The 18,605-nt window shown below is 41.4% G+C and overlaps 1 protein-coding gene and 1 non-coding gene across 3 annotated transcripts in view; both read left to right on the top strand.

Annotated features, from left to right (window-relative positions):
- Positions 1 to 18,605, top strand: part of NASP (nuclear autoantigenic sperm protein) — a 34,740-nt gene continuing 16,135 nt past the window's right edge. Inside the window, exons 1-2 of one of the 2 annotated variants that reach the window (XM_028489423.2) lie at positions 1 to 187; positions 14,212 to 14,262. In XM_028489423.2, the coding sequence (XP_028345224.1) occupies positions 129 to 187; positions 14,212 to 14,262 (110 nt within the window). In that variant the 5' untranslated portion in view covers positions 1 to 128. The remainder of the gene's footprint in view (positions 188 to 14,211; positions 14,263 to 18,605) is intronic. The other variant, XM_007108603.3, reaches the window with a different exon arrangement.
- TRNAR-CCU (transfer RNA arginine (anticodon CCU)) lies at positions 2,730 to 2,802 on the top strand. The gene has a single exon. It is a non-coding gene; the product is annotated as a tRNA-Arg (tRNA).

Here is an 18,605-nt window from a genome sequence, read left to right as displayed (position 1 = left end):
AGGGCCCAGCCGCGCGGGGTCTCCAATCTGCCATTTTCTGTCCACGAATAAGTCTCTGGCTTTCCAAATTCTCTCTGTTTTTCTCACAGGCACTATCCCGTCTGCTGGTCCACCACCTCAGGGGAACGATGGCCGCAGAGTCCACAGCCACTGCCGCCATCACCGCGGAGCTGGCTTCCGCCGACAAGTAAGCTGGACCGTGGAGAGCTTGAGGCACTGGCCAGTCCGCAGGGAGGGGTTGGTGGACGGAGGCTCCCAGGGAGGGACAGACCGGAGGGTGGGAGGACTTTCCTTCCAGTGAACAACCGTCGCTGTTCGGGGAGGGCCGGACACTGGAGAAGCCCACTTCTTGCAGAGAGCCTCGCTCATTGGCAGTAACGCCGGTCGGCTGGCGCCCCCTGCCCCGCTTTTCGCGGTCGCCATCTTGCCGGGGGCAGCGGCGGCTGTCTCCATCGCCTGCCCCTCTCCTTCCTCCCCGGGCCCGGGGCTATCGGCGGGGAGGCGGGGCCCCGGCGCGGCTGTGTACCTTCACGTCCCTGCTGTCCCCGCACTCCTGGAGTGTGCCTCCGGTAGAATCCCCAAACACATCGGGAAAATAACCAACAGAGATTTGGCGCCAAAAAAAAAAAAAACCTGCACGAGGGAGGAGGCTGGACCGGTGGGTCGGGATGGGCGGGGTCTCTCGGGGGCGGGGTCGTGCGCTCGTGCGTTCGCTTCCCTCCGCCGGCTCTGGAGTAGGGGGCGGGGCCCTGAGGAGGCGGGAAAACTCCATTGTTTGGGGCTGTGGCTCCCGAGCGCCTCGGACTTCCGCCGTGGGACGCGGTGAAGCTTGTTCTCCGCGGTCTCCTCGCTCACTTGGTACTCTCCTGCCCTCAGCAAGGCCCATTTCTTTTGTCTGTGGTGGAGAACATCGTGGTTCTTTTAGATTTTGGGAATGTTGGCGGGGGACTTGGCTCCTTCTGGGGGATTTTATCGGGAGGCGAAGCATCTTCTAGCGCTGCGTCGAGGTCTTTTCACTTCTAGCAGTGGTTAGTTGCTAGGAGAATGGGCAGTATTAAGCGCGAAGTGTAACAGAAGGACTGGAGGGAGTGATAGAAGACATAACTGCTGTGAAAACGGCACAGTGCCACTCAGACATAAAGGTATTTTTTGAACAGTGAAGGGAAACAGGCCGTTATTCGAAGAAAGAAGAAATAACCCAAGTTATTAAGTGGCAGACTCTAGGTTAAACCCCAGTATTTCAAGTTTTTATTCCCTCATTACTCATCCTTTCCCCCATCCCCAAAGCTTGAGAAGAAATTGCATGAAAATCTAATTAGCTAGTTGGAGAGAACAATAAAGGCATCATTCCTTAGTTAAGTAAGTTCCTGGGGCAGTTCAGGGTAAAGCGTTTCAGGCGTTTAAGGGGGTGGGTAAAGAAAATTTACGTGAGTTTAATAGGCTACTAAGAATGCACATTATAATTCCAGTATAACCATTGAAAGAATAAAAAACATGTTTAATTTCCAAACCAGTAGAGAGAAAAAATGGAATGAGAAATAAACCACAGTTCAGAGTTGATTTTGATACCGCTTTCACTGCTTAAGTGGTGAATGTTGGGCTACAGTTTTGTCATCTGTAAAAACTACAATTTGGCTTCTGTCCTCTCATGTCATTAAACAACGTTGCTAAAGGTTATCAATGGTTGTCTAAATGTTAAATTAGTCTTTGTCCTTATTAGCTTTCTAAATAGTTCTAAGTAGTTGTTAACTTTTTTGTTTATGTTACAAAAGAATATAGTAGTTTTGTACTATAGTGGTAAGGAGGAATGAGAAAGCTTAGAAAGAGGAAGTCTTATGTGATGCATTGAATTTTACTTTAACTGTCTTATAATTTCTGAGCTACTTATTCGTACCTTTAGGGGAGAGATGTCAAAGTAAAAATAAGTGGTTTAGCTCAGTAATCCTTAAAGTTCTGGGGTTTGTCGTTCCTATTTCCATAAGTGGAAGGTTCATCTGTGTTGGTGTGGGGCTTATTTTGGTGCTTAGTATTTGGCTGTTTAAAATGAGATGGATAACCTCTTGTAAGTTAGCTTTATGATGAATTAATGTCACTGTAATTAGAATATATTTGTGTGAAAGATTTAGCTAACGTACCTGTGTACCTATATTTTGATGGGGTGGAGGAGTTAGGTTCAGTATATTAGCTCAAATGTGTAAATGAGAAAAGAGTCTCTCTTGGTGGACCTGCAAAAGCAAAAAACTATTTTCAGAAGTTGTTTTTTTTTTTTTTTGCGGTACGCGGGCCTCTCACTGTTGCGGCCTCTCCCGTCGCCGAGCGCAGGCTCAGCGGCCATGGCTCACGGCCCCAGCCGCTCTGCGGCATGTGGGCTCTTCCCGGACCGGGGCACGAACCCGTGTCCCCTGCACCGGCAGGCGGACTTTCAACCACTGCGCCACCAGGGAAGCCCTATTTTCAGAAGATTTAAAAAAAAAAAAAAAAAAAAAAATTTTTTTTTCCCGGCTATTTCACGCAGCATTATACAGTCTTAATTCCCCCCCCCCAGGGATCGAACCCACACCCTCTGCGTTGGAAGCACGGAGTCTTAACCACTGGACCACCAGGGAAGTCTCTGACCTTGTACTCTTAAGACAATTTACTCATCATCACATCCATTAACTTTGGTAATCTTTATATGCGTGTCTATTCTTCACTTACCACTTTAAACAACTGAGGTTCAGGGAGGGACTTCCCTGGTGGTCCAGCGGTTAAGACTCTGTGCTCCTAATGTAGAGGGCCCGGGTTCAATTCCTGGTCAGGGAACTAAGATCCCGAAAGCCACATAGCCTGGCCCCAAAAAAAAATTGGTAAAAAAAAAACGGGTGCTGGTGGTGGTGGTGGGATAGATTGGGATTGACATATACACTAATATGTATAAAATAGATAACTAATACGAACCTGCTGTATAAAAAAAAACTGAAAAAATATATACAGAGCAATGCAGAAATAAAAAGACAAATGCACAATTATAAAAAAATTAAAATGCCAAAAAATAGTAAGATTAATTGCAATTTTACAATTTGGGCTTTAAACATACACTGTTTCTTGGGCTATGACAGTAGGGTAAAATGACCCAGTTTGTATAAATCTTATGAGGCTTGATAAATGCACATAATAATTGTCACCTCATGACAAAATTAGACTCAATGAATGTTAATGTCTCCTTTCATATATCTAGATGCCTTGGGACAGTTTCAATATGTGGCATGTATTGTAGTATGATCTATTAATAACGTGGATCAGAGAGAAGCAAAAGTCAAGGACAAATGTAATTTTTTATGAGATGTACATTATTTTTTAACATCTAGCTGATTACCTTTGGATGCCAATTAAACATTACACCCCCTTCAAAAAAAAACACAACACTGAGGTTCACCATAAAGGTTCCACAAAAAAAAGATATCTTATGTTCATCGATTGGAATGCTTAATATTGTTAAGATGTTCATACTACCCAAAGAGATCTATGGATTCAACACAGTCTCTGTTAAAATGCCAATGGCATTTTTTGCAGAAGTAGAAAAATGCATCCTAAAATTCATAAGAAAGCTCAAGGGGTCCCAAATAGCCAAAACAGTTTCTTTTGTTTGTTTGTTTTTGGCCACGTCTCGAGGCTTGTGGGATTTTAGTTCCTTGACCAGGGATTGAACTGGGATCCTAACCACTGGACCGCCAGGAAATTCCTTGCCAAAACAGTTTTGAAAAAGAACAGTGTAGGTCTCACTTCCTGATTTCAAAACATTGTGCTACTGGCATAAAGATAGACAAATAGAACAATGGAATGTAATAGAAAGCCCAAAAATAAATCCTTGCATATGGTCAGATGATCTTTGATAAGGATGCCAAGACCACTCAATGAAGAAAGGACATTTTTTTTTTCTTTTAAAATTTATTTTATTTATTTATTTTTGGCTGCATTGGGTCTGTTGCTGCACGCGGGCTTTCTCTAGTCGCGGTGCTCAGCCAGGGGCTTCTCTTGTTGCGGAGCAAGGGCTCTAGGCATGCGGGCTTAGTTGTTCCGTGGCATGTGGGATCTTTCCGGACCAGGGCTCGAAGCCATGTCCCCTGCATTGGCAGGCGGATTCTTAACCACTGGGCCACCAGGGAAGTCCCAGGATACTCTTTTCAACAAATGGTGTTGGGAAAACGGGATATGCACATGCAGGAGAATGAAGTTAGATCCCTATTTTACACTGTATACAAAAATGAGCTGAAAATGGATTAAAGACCTAAATGTAAGACCTGAAACTATAAATCTCCCAGAAGAAAGCATAAGTTAAAAGCTCCATGGGAATTTCCTGACGGTCCAGTGGTTAGCACTCGGCGCTTTCATTGCCATGGCTCAGGTTCAGTCCCTGGTTGGGGAACTAAGATCCTGCAAGCCTCTCAGCGCGGCTAAAAAAAAAAAAAAAAAAAATTCCCTGCCAGTTTTTCAGTACATTTTATTGAAGTACAGCATACTACAAAATGCACAAATGGTAAATGTACAGTTGAGTGAATTTTCACAAAGGGAAATTAGAAACAAAACATTATATGGAAACCTCCCCCCCAACCTTTTTAGTCATACTCCTCCCATCAAGCCTAGCTCTTCTGACTTCTAACATTACAGCATCATAGGTGGATGTTGAACTTGTATTTATTTGTAAGGGTACCATAAAACTTTATAGGGAGGGACTTCCCTGGCGGTCCAGTGGTTAAGACTCCACGCTTCCACTTCATGGGGCGCAGGTTCGATCCTTGGTCGGGGAACTAAGATCCTGCATGCTGTGTGGCACAGCCAAAAAAAACCCAAAAAACTTTATGGGGAGGATGACAGATTATGCTAAATTTCTATGATGACTGGGAGCCAGGAAAACTGGGTTCTGTTTCTGGCTGCTGCGGTGGACCTGTTTTCCCATTTGTTAAATGGTGGCAGTAGTGGGGAGATTCTACAAGGAAATTTTCTTTCAGGAAAATTTTGTGAAGCAGTTTTCTTTCCTCCTACTTATTGGCATATTTCCCCTATATTTATTGAGCATTTGTCTTATTTAGTAGAGGCACTGTGGTTAAGGAAACAGAAAAGATCTCTGCTTTCAAATGGAGCTTTGACTACTGGTATAGAGACCATGAATATATAGATTAGAGAATATCAGTGATAAAGTGCTATGCAAATAATTACCCTAGTTTTAAGGTGGAGTGAGGTAACTGGGTGGTTATTTATTTATTTTTAATTAATTAATTTACTTATTTATTTTTGGCTGCACTGGGTCTTCGTTGCTGTGCATGGGCTTTCTCTAGTTGCAGCGAGTGGGGGCTACTTTTCATTGTGGGTGTGGCTTCTTACTGTGGTGGCTTCTCTTTGCGGAGCATGGGCTCTGGGCACGTGGGCTTCAGTAGTTGTGGCACGTGGGCTTCAGTAGTCGTGGCACGTGGGCTTCAGTAGTTGTGGCACGTGGGCTTCAGTAGTCGTGGCACACAGGCTTCAGTAGTTGTGGCTTGTGGGCTCTAGAGCGCAGGCTCAGTAGTTGTGGTTCACAGGGTCTTGAGCGCAGGCTCAGTAGTTGTGGCACACGGGCTTAGTTGCTCCGCGGCATGTGGGATCTTCCTGGACCAAGGCTCGAACCCGTGTCCCCTGCATTTGCAGGCGGATTCTTAACCACTGCACCATCAGGGAAGCCCTGGGTGGTTATTTTAGATTGGGCGATCAGGGATGGCCACAATGAGATGAATGACAAGGGGCCAGCTATATGAAGTTTCTAACAGGGAAACTTCGTTCATGGAAATAGGGATAGCAGAGAATGTGGCTACAGAGGCAAGCAGGTTGGTAGTTTTGGTGGTTGAGGAAGGGAGACTTCCTGTCTAATGGTTTCTATTTGCTCAATGAGGTGTGAAGCAAGATCTGCTTAGAAGTAAGGGGGAATGGAGTAGGGTGTAGGAGATTTGAGGAGAGATAGAAATTTTGGAGACTTGGAAGACATATTCTAGGGAATGTGGTAGGATTGCCAATGTTGTCCTTGTTTCAGATTCGGGGCCAAGAATTTAAAGAGAGTTCAGTCAATGCTGTTGTTTCTTAAATGTTCATTCAGCTTCTCTGCTGTAGCAGACACAGAATAGACGGCTCGAGGGTTAGAACCTCTTGCGGAACTTAAAAGTTTGCCAAAAGAAAAACCTTCTTCACAGGCTGAGGGTTTATGTTAAAGAAAAAAAATCTTTAAGATAAAACAACGGGAGATTTGTGGGGTTTATTTTCATGTCTGGTTGTCTGCCAGCAACTACCTATTTGGTCTCTTGGTGCTTCCTTTCCTTCCCCTTAGATAGCACCATCTCTGCATTCAAACGTCCCAAGATGGATACTTCTAAAAACATTTTCTCAGTGATATATGCGTTCAGTTGCATTCTTTGCTTCTCTTCATAGCCAGGCTTCTTTAGATAAGACTCTGCATTTCTAGTGTCCATTTTTTTCCCACTTCTGTTTGCTTATACATTTAACAAATGTATTCAATATATATTTTAATATGTCAGGTTTTAGAGATACAAAGATGAATAAGGTATCAGTTGCTGGTCATCAGATCACAATCTAATTGGACAGGTGTGTTCTGAGAATATACACATTTGTTCAACCTGTCTCCATCTGGCTTCTTCATGTCATTTAAACAACATTGCTAAAGGTGATCATGGATTGTCTAAATGCTAAAATAGTCCTTATTCTTAGCTTTCTAATGAGTTCTTTTTGCTGCCTTTTTGGCACCTCTTTCCTGCCTCTGATACCAGACACTCCCTCCTTAATTTTGTCTTCTTTTGATGCTGCCTCCATTTCTTCCTATCTTTCTGTTCTTTCATTGTTAATGATTGCTAGAATGTATTGATTCCTTATGTGCCAAGCATTGAACTAAGCACTTTGTGAACTTTCTCATTTAATTTTCAAAACAGATCCTGTGAGATAGGTACTGTTAATAGTTGAGGAAATTGAGGTACTTCACATGGTAAGTGGCAAAGTCAGTTGTCGTTAATCCTACCCTAGTGATTCAGAATTGGTCACTTTAACAAATATTGATTAGATACCAGGCTTTGTGCTTGGTGCTAGGATACAGTTTAGGATAAGATAGACATGGTTTCTTAGAACTTAATTCTGATGGGGGAATACAGACAGTCAGTAGGCAATTGGAGTACAGAATGAGTTATGATGGGGTCGTGTAACTGGGTAAGTTACTTCTCTGGAAAATAGGTTATTGCCACCTGCCACAAGGTTTTTTTTTGTGAGAGGGTTAAATGAGAATGTAGTAGGCACTGCTATGTCTGACAGATGTTTGCTCTGAATTGCCTATTGAATGTTATCCATTTATTATTTTAAAAATATTATTTGGCTGCGCCGGGTCTTAGTTGCGGCAGGCGGGATCTTTAGTTGTGGAATGTGGGATCTAGTTCCCTGACCAGGGATCAAACCTGGGCTCCCTGCATTGGGAGCGTGGAGTCTTAGCCACTGGACCACCAGGGAAGGCCCTGAAAGCTATCCATTTAGGTGTTCCATAAGCACCTCAAAACCAACTCAGTATGTACACTCCAATTTTCACTGATAATCTTGCTCTTGTACCTTATTTTGGTTGGATAGCACTCAGTTTCCCAATCCCAGAAATAAAAATTCTAGATTCCCCCTCCCTCCTTTTTCAATTTCTAAACAGTTACCAATATTTAGTAGTTTGGTAGTCTGTAACAGGGCTTAGAAATGTAAAGGCTAGAGGGCCAGATAGGAAAAAGTGAAGTGGTGGTGGGGATTGAAGTGAATTCTCCCTTAAAGGGCTAGGTCACTGTTCAACTTCAGCTGATTGGGGAGAATGTATGCCATAGTGGCAGATATTCCCAATATTTAAAGAATACTGTAATTATTTCTTTGACTAGGAAATACATTCCTCGTTCAAAATCCAGAAGGGGAAGTACACAGTGAAATGTCCCTCCAACTCTTATTCCCTAATCACATAGGTTTTCTCCTCAGAGTCCACCAGTGTTAGTAATTTATTATGTATCCCTCAATGATACCTTATGCATATAGGAGCAGATTGTATGTAGTTATTAATTCTATATTATTGTGTAAATAGTAGCACACTTGACACATTTCTGAGCACTTAGCAGTATATCTTGGAGATGATTCCTCATTAGGGCATAGTTTGTTTCTTTTTTTTTTTTTAATGGCTGCATTGTATTCTATTCTGTGGCTGTCTCATAATGAGTTTCCTGTTGGTGGACATTTGAATTCTTTCCAGAATTTAATTGTTACAAATTGTGCTCTAGTGAATAACCTTGTAACCCTGGACTCATATCTATAGGATAAATTTCTACAAGTGGAACTGCTGGATCAAAGAGTGTTCATTTGTTGTTTTTGATAGATATTGCCAAATAGACCTTCATAGACGTTTTGTGAATTTAAACATATTAGCAATATATGCAAACACCTGTTACTCTTACATTCTTGTCTTTGACTATTTAATGGTTTTCTCTGAAGAATGAGTGTGAGCATGTATTCAAATGTTTGAGGTATTTGTGTTTCATTTTCTGTGAATGTGTTTATATCCTTTAATCTTTTCCTGTTGGACCTTTTTTCCTGTTGATTTAATATTCTGTATATATTCACTAAGTTAACCTTTTGTGAAATGAATTAGATGGAGTAGAATTTATCAGTCTTACATGATTTCTGAATATAAAAGGCCTTCTCCCGATGAGTTACAATGTAATTCGCCTGTGGTTTTCTTTAGTACTTTTCTGGTTTCAGAGTTTACGTAATGATTTTTCAAGAGAAGCAGAAATCCAGATTTTTATGTGATATCTTCATAGTTTTAAATGTAGTAACTACCATAATTAACATTAAAAAAATTGTGGATAAACATGTCTGGCTCAGATAGGACATGAACATCAGTTTATAATTTTTTTTCTAATCTGGTGTTTGTTACAGTGTGGTCCCCAAACCAACAGTAGCAGCATCACCTAGAAAGTTGTTAGAAATGCAGATTCCTGGACCTCATAATAGACCTACTGAACCAGAACTCTAGGGTTGGGGCTCAACAACGTGTTCTAACATGAGCTCCAAGTGATTCGTGTAGATTGAAATTTGAGAACCACTGCTTTAATCCATCTTTTCTTCTGACTATGCTAGTACATGCCCGTTTTGTCTAGGCTACTAAATAAGAATGGAAGTAAGTTTATCACTGCTGAGTGCTTTACAGTGCTGTTTAATAGTATCTTCAGCTGATATGCTTTTTTCCTCATTTTGTCCACTTCAAACTTTTGTACCACTGAGTATATAAAAGGTAAATTTGATCATATTACACCTTCAGTGCCTCAACTTAAGGATAAAAATTTAAAGCCTTAGGTTGGCATCAAAACTGAACGATCTGGGACTTCCCTGGTAGTCCAGTGGTTAAAACTTTGCCTTCCAGTGCAGGGGGCATGGGTTCAGTCCCTCATCCGGGAACTAAGATCCCACATGCTGCACAGTGCGGCCAAAAATTCAAAACAAAACAACAACAACAACAACAAAACCTTAAGAAAAAACCTAAATGACCTGGTTCCAGCCTTGCTCCTAGGAAGTGGGGACATGGAAAGTGGGGTGAAGGAAAGTTACAATGGTAAAGTCCGGGAATTCCCTAGCGGCCCAGTGGTTAGGACTCTGCACTTCCACTACAAGGGGCCACGGGTTCGATCGTAGGCCTCATGCGGGAAGATCCCGCATGCTGTGGGGTGCAGCCAAAAAAAAAAAAAAAGTAAATTCCAGTCTTGGAATTTACATTATAGTTTAAGGAGGTATTCTCCAAAGTAGAGAGGAATTAAGTTTTAATAACAATACAGAGATTGACACTATGATAGTTGCCTTATTTATGACATTATCAGGGAGCTTTTCCAAAACAAACATGAATTCTTTCTCAAGTTTAACAAATAAAATCTCTAGGGGTGCAACCCAGCCATCTATCTTTTGGATAAGCTTTCTAGTGAATTAATTATTATGCTCACCTCCGGTTAAGAACCACGGTCACATCAAGATGGGGAAGTTACATGGAAGTTCGTGTGAGCTCAATATAAAATTTAAAACTTTCAACTAGAATAACAACAAAATTGAAAATGGCAACCTTACAAACCAGATCTAAATCAGTAGAGGTATTCAAAGAAAGACTAGGTTAGCATTTGCCAGGCATGTTGTGTACTGAGTAAGGAGCAGAATTAAGTAACTTTCAATTCTAATATTTTAATCAAATACAAAAAAACTGAAGAGAACATTATCAGGACTCCATGTTTTAAATTACAGACTGGCTGATGGGAGTTATTTATTCTAGACCCTGTGTGATTTCCAAGTATTGTTTTGCCTATTCCTTTCTGAGTTTTTCTTTCCCGGGTCTCAGTAGCTTTCTCATGCATAAGTTGATCAGCACTTAAACAAAGACTGGGGGGAAGCATCTACAGATCTCTGAAGCTTGCTTTCTCTACAGCTCTCTCTCTAGTCTGTCCTGTAAATTCTAGCTACCTAGGCCACCCCAAACCTCAAATTCTGTCTTCTCAAGTCTGTGAGATGGACTTTGTTCAGGGTCCTTCTCTGTCCTGTGGACAAATCTCTCCACATAGTAACCTGGGTATACTCATAGGACTCAGGTCATTTGTTTCCCTTCTCTCAGATGACTGTCTTGTGCTACCTAGTGTAAAACTGGTGTTTCGTGTATTTTGGCTGTTTTTTTTTTTTTTTTTAGTAGTTTGAGTTGTTTGAATCTGGTGCCTGTTAACTTCCATTATGGCTAACCGTGAAAGTTTAATAGTATTGCACGTCATCTGTCACCTATGTGGGGTGCAAACATTTTGTGTATTATTGTTGCTACTGGAGCCTGAATGTAGCATGTATGTACAGTGTTAATGTGTTTGTTTTTAGTACTCATACTCTGGACGTTTGTGTTACTACCACTTTGTGTGTGCCACAGACTGGTATTGGTTTGTGAACTGTTTGTTACTGGTCTCCAAAGATACAAGTATAGGGAATTCCCTGGTGGTCCAGTGGTTAGGACTCCACGCTTTCACTGTTGTGGCTCCCGGTTCAGCCCCTGGTTGGGGAACTAAGATCCCACAAACCATGCTGTGTGTATGTATAAAAATTGGGAGTAAGCATTTGGGAACAAAGAAATTTGATGCTACTCTGACATTTCTATTAATACTTTATAAAAACCCATGTCTTACACATTGAAATTAAAAGTCTGGTCCTTCAATCACAGGTAATTTGAGAAGCTGTGCTAGAATTTGGCCAGAATAATCCCTTAGTTAAACTATTTGAACATAATTAGCTATGACAGGAGGTGTTTAGGAGATAAGGATCCAAGGCCATTCCAGCGTTCTGGTCAGATCATCTGCTTGCTTACCTTGCAGCTGAAAGCATTTAAATTGCGATTCATTCCTGTCACCCTAACTGTGAAGTCTCTGATTATTTTCAACCCTATTTCCCTGCCTCCCCTCCACCCAGGGATTTTCATCAAATTTGTAGACCAATATAATTCTCAAAAGGATTAGGAGTTAGGAACAAAGATTTTGGATCCTGCTGAAAGTAACTGACACCTTTTCATCTCTAAAGCATTTTCTAGGACTCAGACTCCAATATAGTTAGTCCCTGTCTGTCATTTAATCTCTTCTACCTTTCTCAAGTTGTCCCCTCTGCTTGCTTTTTTTTTTTGGCGGCGCCCTGCGCCTTGTGGGATTTTAGTTCCCCAACCCAGGCCTTCGGCAGTGAGAGCGAGGAGTCCTAACCACTGGACCTCCAGGAAATTCCCTGTCTCCTCTGCTTTAACTTTTTTTGGAGACTGTCCGATGCTTAGCATATAGTGGGTACTAAAATGTCTATTGAATTTAATTTTTTTGAATTAGTATATTTATTTATTGAATGAGCAAGCTATTTTTTAATTGTTCATTTGTTTCATCCATACTGTGTATATTACACTGTTATTTTAATAAATTTGTTATCGCTAAACAAGAAGAAAGTCCAGGTGTGAAAAATTAGTTGATTCAGTTCTATTTATATGTATGTTTTAACCTATGGAGGAGTTTTCAGTAATGTCTATATAGGAAAGCCTTTTTCTCTCCTACAGCTTCTTGTGTTCTCATACTTCTGCGTTTCTTGCTGTACATATTTCAATTCTAATTTATTGCTCCTGAGGTGTTAGTACTCAGTAGTAAAGTTTCCTGTTTTCCCACTGTTCTTTCTTTTTTCCATTTCACCACAGCTAACAGCATTCTCAGCTCTCATGGTGTGCTTTGGGGGCACATTTATAAATGATATATGTCTTTACTTAGCTGAGTGTTGCCTTTGGCATATAGGTGAAAACTGATGATGGGGCAGGTAAAAGAGACAAGGATTTAAATTAATACCAAGTGAATGATGTCAATCTATAGGGTTCCTGAGTAATAACTTAAGTCGACCCTGTCTTGAAACCTACCTAAGGTATAACTTTATTGTAAAGAAAGGGTAAATTCTTTCCCCCTTTTTTTTTTTTTTTTCTCTCTCTACGTTGGCCTCTCACTGTTGTGGCTTCTCCCGTTGCGGGAGCACAGGCTCCGGACGCGCAGGCTCAGCGGCCATGGCTCACGGGCCCAGCCGCTCCGCGGCATGTGGGATCTTCCCGGACCAGGGCACAAACCCGTGTCCCCTGCATCGGCAGGCAGACTCTCAACCACTGCGCCACCAGGGAAGCCCTATCAATTTTCAAAATAATGCAGTGGTCTCCTATCAGTCTCTAAAAATGACTGACGAGTTTTTTGTTTGTATCATTGTGAACTCATGGATTTAAACATATTTGGAGTTTTTCAATCAATTGTAATTATCTTTAAAAAATTTTTTTATTTTATATTGGAGTATAGTTGATTAACAATGTTGTGTTGGTTTCAGGTGTACAGCAGAGTGATTCAGTTATACATATACATGTATCTATTGTTTTTCAAGTTCTTTTCCCATTTAGGTTATTATAGTATATTGAGCAGCAGAGTTCCCTGTGCTATACAGTAGGTCCTTGTTGGTTATGCAGTTATTATCTTTGTTGATGCTCATATTGTCCCTTCTTCTGGCCAGTGAGATTTTATTGAGGTTGGCTCCTAAGTGTGCTTTTGTAATATTTTTGTAAATATGAAACATCAAATTTATAGAAAAGTGAAAAAATAGTACAAAGAACTCTTCCCATGCTTTACCCTGGATTCCCACCTTTCCTTTATAATTCCTTTTAGCATGACCATAAGTAGATATGACCCTAAATAATACTAGATATAGTTTTGTTGCTTTCTGGCATGAAATTGTCCCAGATTCACCTATGTACTTCCCCTGCCCTGGCTTAGAATCAATTATTTCTCAATGGAGTCTTGGTTATTTTTAGTGGGAAATGGATTTTCAGGAGCACAGTCTAGGTGCTAGGGGGGGTTACTCATTGCTGCTGAGTTGGTCATTATTTCTAGACTTTTTTAGTAAACACAACTATGAAATATTTTTAAGATATTTATTAGTACTTTTCAAAAAAATGAATGTTCTGGGAAACTGCTTCTTCCTTTTTTAAAAAAAAACCTTATTTTTAGTGAGCAGTTGCAGAATGAGATTTTCAGGATTGCACATACTGGGTTATAACAAATACTGCATTCTCTTCTGTCTGATCGTAAACTCAAATCTAGGATGTAACTCTTGTTTACTGTAGTATACTTCATGTGTAGCAGATAAGCATACAACGGTTATTTGAATGAGTAAGGATTAAATTTGATTATGTAAAACCTTAGTATTTTGGGCATTTAATAAATCGCTCTTTTTATGGCTTTGTATTTTCTTTTTTATAAAGTTTATTTATTTATTTTTGGCTGCATTGGGTCTTCGTTGCTGCGCGTGGGCTTTCTCTAGTTGCGGCAAGCGGGGGCTACTCTTCATTGTGGTGCGCGGGCTTCTTGTTGTGGAGCATGGGCTCTTGGCGCGCGGACTTCAGTAGTTGTGGCACGAGGGCTCAGTAGTTGTGGCTCACGGGTTTAGCTGCTCTGTGGCATGTGACATCTTTCCGGATCAGGGCTCGAACCCGTGTCCCCTGCGTTGGCAGGCGGATTCTTAACCACTGCACCACCAGGGAAGTCCCCATGTTTTCTTAATTTGTTTAATTTCTAGTCTTAAAATAGCCTTCATTTTTACTTTTTTCCCCTTAATTTTTCATTACAGAATTGAAGAAGATGCCCCTGCTCCTTCTACCTCTACAGATAAAGTGGAGAGGTAAGATTATTTACATGGTGCAATTAGATTTATATCTGGAACATAGACTAAGAGCTATATAACTTGAGGGCAGTTTGTTTCATTATTTTCAATAGGTAACGAATAAGACTGAATGTTAAAGTACCTGTCTAATTTAAAGTATGGAGTCCTGACAATGATGTCGTCAGGTATTTCTGTATTTGATTAAAATATTAGAATTGAAAAACTTGTTTAATTCTTTTTACTTAGTACCCAACATGCCTGGCAGATGCTAACTTATTTTTCTGTTGTTGTGGCATGCAGGCTCAGTAGTTGTGGCTCGTGGGCTCTAGAGTGCAGGCTCAGTAGCTGTGGCGCATGAGCTCAGTTTCTCTGCAGCATGTGGGATCTTCCCAGACCAGGGCTCGAACCCGTGTCCCCTGCATTGGCAGGCAGATTCTTAACCACTGTGCCACCAGGGAAGTCCCTAACTTATTCTTTTCTTAAAAAATATTTAATTAATTTATTTATTGGCTGTGTCGGGTCTTAGTTGCAGCACAGACCTCTCTCTAGTTGTGGTGCCTAGGCTACTCTGTAGTTGTAGCGTGCAGGCTCTCTAGTTGTGGCACATGGGCTTATTTGCCCCACAGCATGTGGGATCTTAGTTCCCTGACCAGGGATCGAGCCCGTGTCCTCTGCATTGGAAGGCAGATTCTTAACCACTGGACCAGCAGGGGAAGTCCCTAACTTATTCTTTCTTTGAATACTTCTACTGATTTAGATCTCTATTGTGTAAGGTTGCCATTTTCAATTTTGTTGTTATGCTGGTTGAAAGTTTTAAATTTTATATTGAGCTCACATGTACTTCCATGTAACTTCCCCATCTGAATGTGACCGTGGTTTTTAACCAGAGGTAAGCATAATAATTAATTAACTAGAAGGCTTATCCAAAAGGTAAATGCCTGGGTTGCATTCCTAGAGATTTCATTTGTTAAGCTTTGAGTGTATGAGTGTTTTGGAAAAGCTCACTTAGGTTGAAAATTACTGTTCTAAATTCTGTTTAATCCTTTTTGCAAAATATCTGCACTTTTTTTTTTTTTAAGAGTCTTTACGTTTTTCATTTGTTTCATCATTTCACATTGTGGTCTTAAATTCCATTGTTATCCTGGTTATTTAAACCATGTCTTTTACAGATAACTACCTACTGATTTGTGAGTCAGTCTCGTTTTTGGGTGGAAGGAGTACTACTCAGGATTGGTCCTAAACACATTCGTGTAACCTTTTTAGAGTCTTGGTATATACCATAGTATTAAATTTCTGGACTGAGAATAAGGTATAAATGTAGCTAGGCTACTTGACTCCTGGAACACTGCTGATATGTGATTATTAATATTCTAAGCATTGATGATCTTTTGAGGAGCATGATAATCTGATTCTGAGAGAAACTTGGAAGGATGGTTGGAAAAAACATGACTAGTCTCATAAATTTGTAACAGCTGATCTGAAATGGTTATTTAATACTGCCTGGCAACTATAGCATGTTTCCCTGGCCAAGTTGTTCTCCCATTCTGCTGAGTAACTTCTTAACATTCAGTACCGTCACCTGTCTTCTTGCTCTTACTTGATGATTTTACTTTTTAAAAAAATTTGATTGGGGACTTCCTGGTGGCCCAGCGGTTAAGAATCTGCCTGCCAACGCAGGGGACATGGGTTCGAGCCCTGGTCCGGGAAAATCCCACATGCTGCGGAGCAACTAAGCCCGTGTGCCACAACTACTGAGCCGGCGCTCTAGAGCCCGTGAGCCACAACTACTGAGCCCACGTGCCACAACTACTGAAGCCCACGTGGCTGAGCCCATGCTCCGCAACAAGAGGCCACCGCAATGAGAAGCCCATGCACCTCAATGAAGAAGTTGCCTGCGTGTAACTTCTGAGAAAGCCTGCATGCAGCAATGAAGACCCAATGCAGCCAAAAATAAATAAATAAATAAATTTATAAAAAATTTGATTGTTCAGTAATAAGCAGTAGGAAGAGGAGTTTCTTTTTTTTTTTTGGTGGTATGTGGGCCTCCCTCTGTTGTGGCCTCTCCCGTTGCGGAGCACAGGCTCAGCGGCCATGGCTCACGGGCCCAGCCGCTCCGCGGCATGTGGGATCCTCCCAGACCGGGGCGCGAACCCAGTTCCCCTGCATCGGCAGACGGACGCGCAACCACTGCGCCACCAGGGAAGCCCCAGAAGAGGAGTTTCTTAATCACTCTATCTTAAATCTGTACCCACACATTCTTTCCTTTCTTTCTTTTTTCTTTTCTTTTTTATTTATTTGTTTGCTCTCGGTCTTAGTTGCAGCCAGTGGGCTCCTTAGTTGCGGTACGCGAACTCTTAGTTGTGGTGGGATCTAGTTCCCTGACCAGGGATCTAACCCAGGCCCCCTGCATTGGCTGCACGGAGTCTTAGCCACTGCGCCACCAGGAAAGTCCCACATTCTTTTCTTTTGGATGTGGGTCCATGCTCTTATTCAGAGGTTCTCAAGGTGCAGTCTGTATGCCCCTGGGATCCCCAAGACCCTTTCAGAGATTCCGCAAGGTCAAAATTTTTCGTAATTGGTAGACCAGTTGCCGTTTTCACTGGTTGACATTGGCACTAATGGTGCAAAAGCAATGGCAGGTAAACCTGCTGGCCCTTTATTTAACGTAGGTCAAGGCAGTACGAGTAGTTCACTCCCAGTTTCACTTCTATTGCTTCCATGATGAAGCAATAGAAACTAATAAACTTATTCTCAGTCTTTCACTACATGGTTTTAGAATATTCTGTGTGACAAAATGGGAAATAGGAATGCTAATTCTGCACCCTGAAGTAGGTAGGTAAGATGGTTGTCTTTAGAAAAAGCATTTATGTGACTGTTTGAATTAAGAATTAAATTTTTCATGGAATTCTGGATTTGGAAGATTGACCAACAGACTGATTACTCAGACTTGGGTATTTGGCAGACAGTTTCTCAAAAATTAATAAAGTGAGGCTGTCAGTTTAAGGGAAGCAACTGAGAATATCTGTTGTCAGTGATAGAATTTGAGCTTTCAAATGAAAATAAATTAAGATCTTAGAAGTTGTATTGACTACTGTGAGCCTGACTCATGTAGTCCCAATATTTCAAGACTTTTCTGATGAAATTGGTGGTTGTGGTTGTTTTTTATTGTGGTGTAATGCATATAACATAAAATTTACCATCATAGGGACTTCCCTGGTGGTCCAGTGGTTAAGAATCCGCTTTCCAATGCAGGGGACTCGGGTTCGATCCCCGGTCGTGGAACTAAGATCCCACATGCCACGCGGCAACGAAGTCCATGCGCTCTAGAGCCCATGCTCTGCAGCGAAGATCCTGCCTGCCACAACTAAGACCTGATGCAGCCTAATAAATAAATAAATATTTTAAAAATATTACCATCATAACTGTTTTTAAGTGTACAGTTCAGTAATGTTAAGTACGTGTACATTACTGTGGAGCCAGTCCCTTCTTGAAGAGCTGAAACTCTCCACCATCCATCTCCAGAACATTTTCTTCTTCCCCATCTGAAACTCGACCCATTAAACAACGTCCCATCTCTTCCCCCAGCCCCTGGCAGCCACTATCCTACTTTCTGTCTCTGTGAATTTGACTACTCTAGGTACCTTATATAAATGAAATCCTACATCGTTTGTCTTTTTATGACTGGCTTATTTAACTTAGCATAGTGTCTTCAGGGTTAATCCATGTTATAGCATCTGTCAGAGTTCTCTTTTTAAGGCCGAATAATATGCCATTGTATGTATAGACTACATTTTGTTTATCCATTCATCTATCAATGGATACTTGAGTTGATTCCACCTTTTGGCTATTGTGAATAATGCTGCTATGTACATGAGTGTACAAAATCATTCATGAATAGGAGATCTATTCAGAGTACAAGATAGAACAATGATTTTTTAAATTTTAAATAAATAAATAAATTTAGGTTTTTTTGCTGCATTGGGTCTTAATTGCTGCACGGGCTTTTCTCTAGTTGCAGTGAGCAGGGGCTTCTCTTCATTGCGGTGTGCAGGCTTCTCATTGCGGTGGCTTCTCTTGTTGCAGAGCACAGGCTCTGTGCGTGTGGGCTTCAGTATTTGTGGCACATGGGCTCAGTAGTTGTGGCTCGCAGGCTCTAGAGTGCAAGCTCAGTAGTTGTGGCACATGGGCTTAGTTGCTCCGTGGCATGTGGGATCTTCCTGGACCAGGGCTCGAACCCCTGTCACCTGCATTGGCAGGCGGATTCTTAACCACTGCACTACCAGGGAAGTCCCAGAACAATGATTTTTAATGTAGCAGTATGAAAAGTTCATCAGTACGTTTTCAGATTCTGCATTGCAGAT

Source organism: Physeter macrocephalus, chromosome 4, assembly GCF_002837175.3.
Source record: "Physeter macrocephalus isolate SW-GA chromosome 4, ASM283717v5, whole genome shotgun sequence".
Classification (NCBI taxonomy): domain Eukaryota; kingdom Metazoa; phylum Chordata; class Mammalia; order Artiodactyla; family Physeteridae; genus Physeter; species Physeter macrocephalus.
Note: the sequence above shows the minus strand (reverse complement) of the source record. Positions and strands in the feature narration are given on the sequence as shown.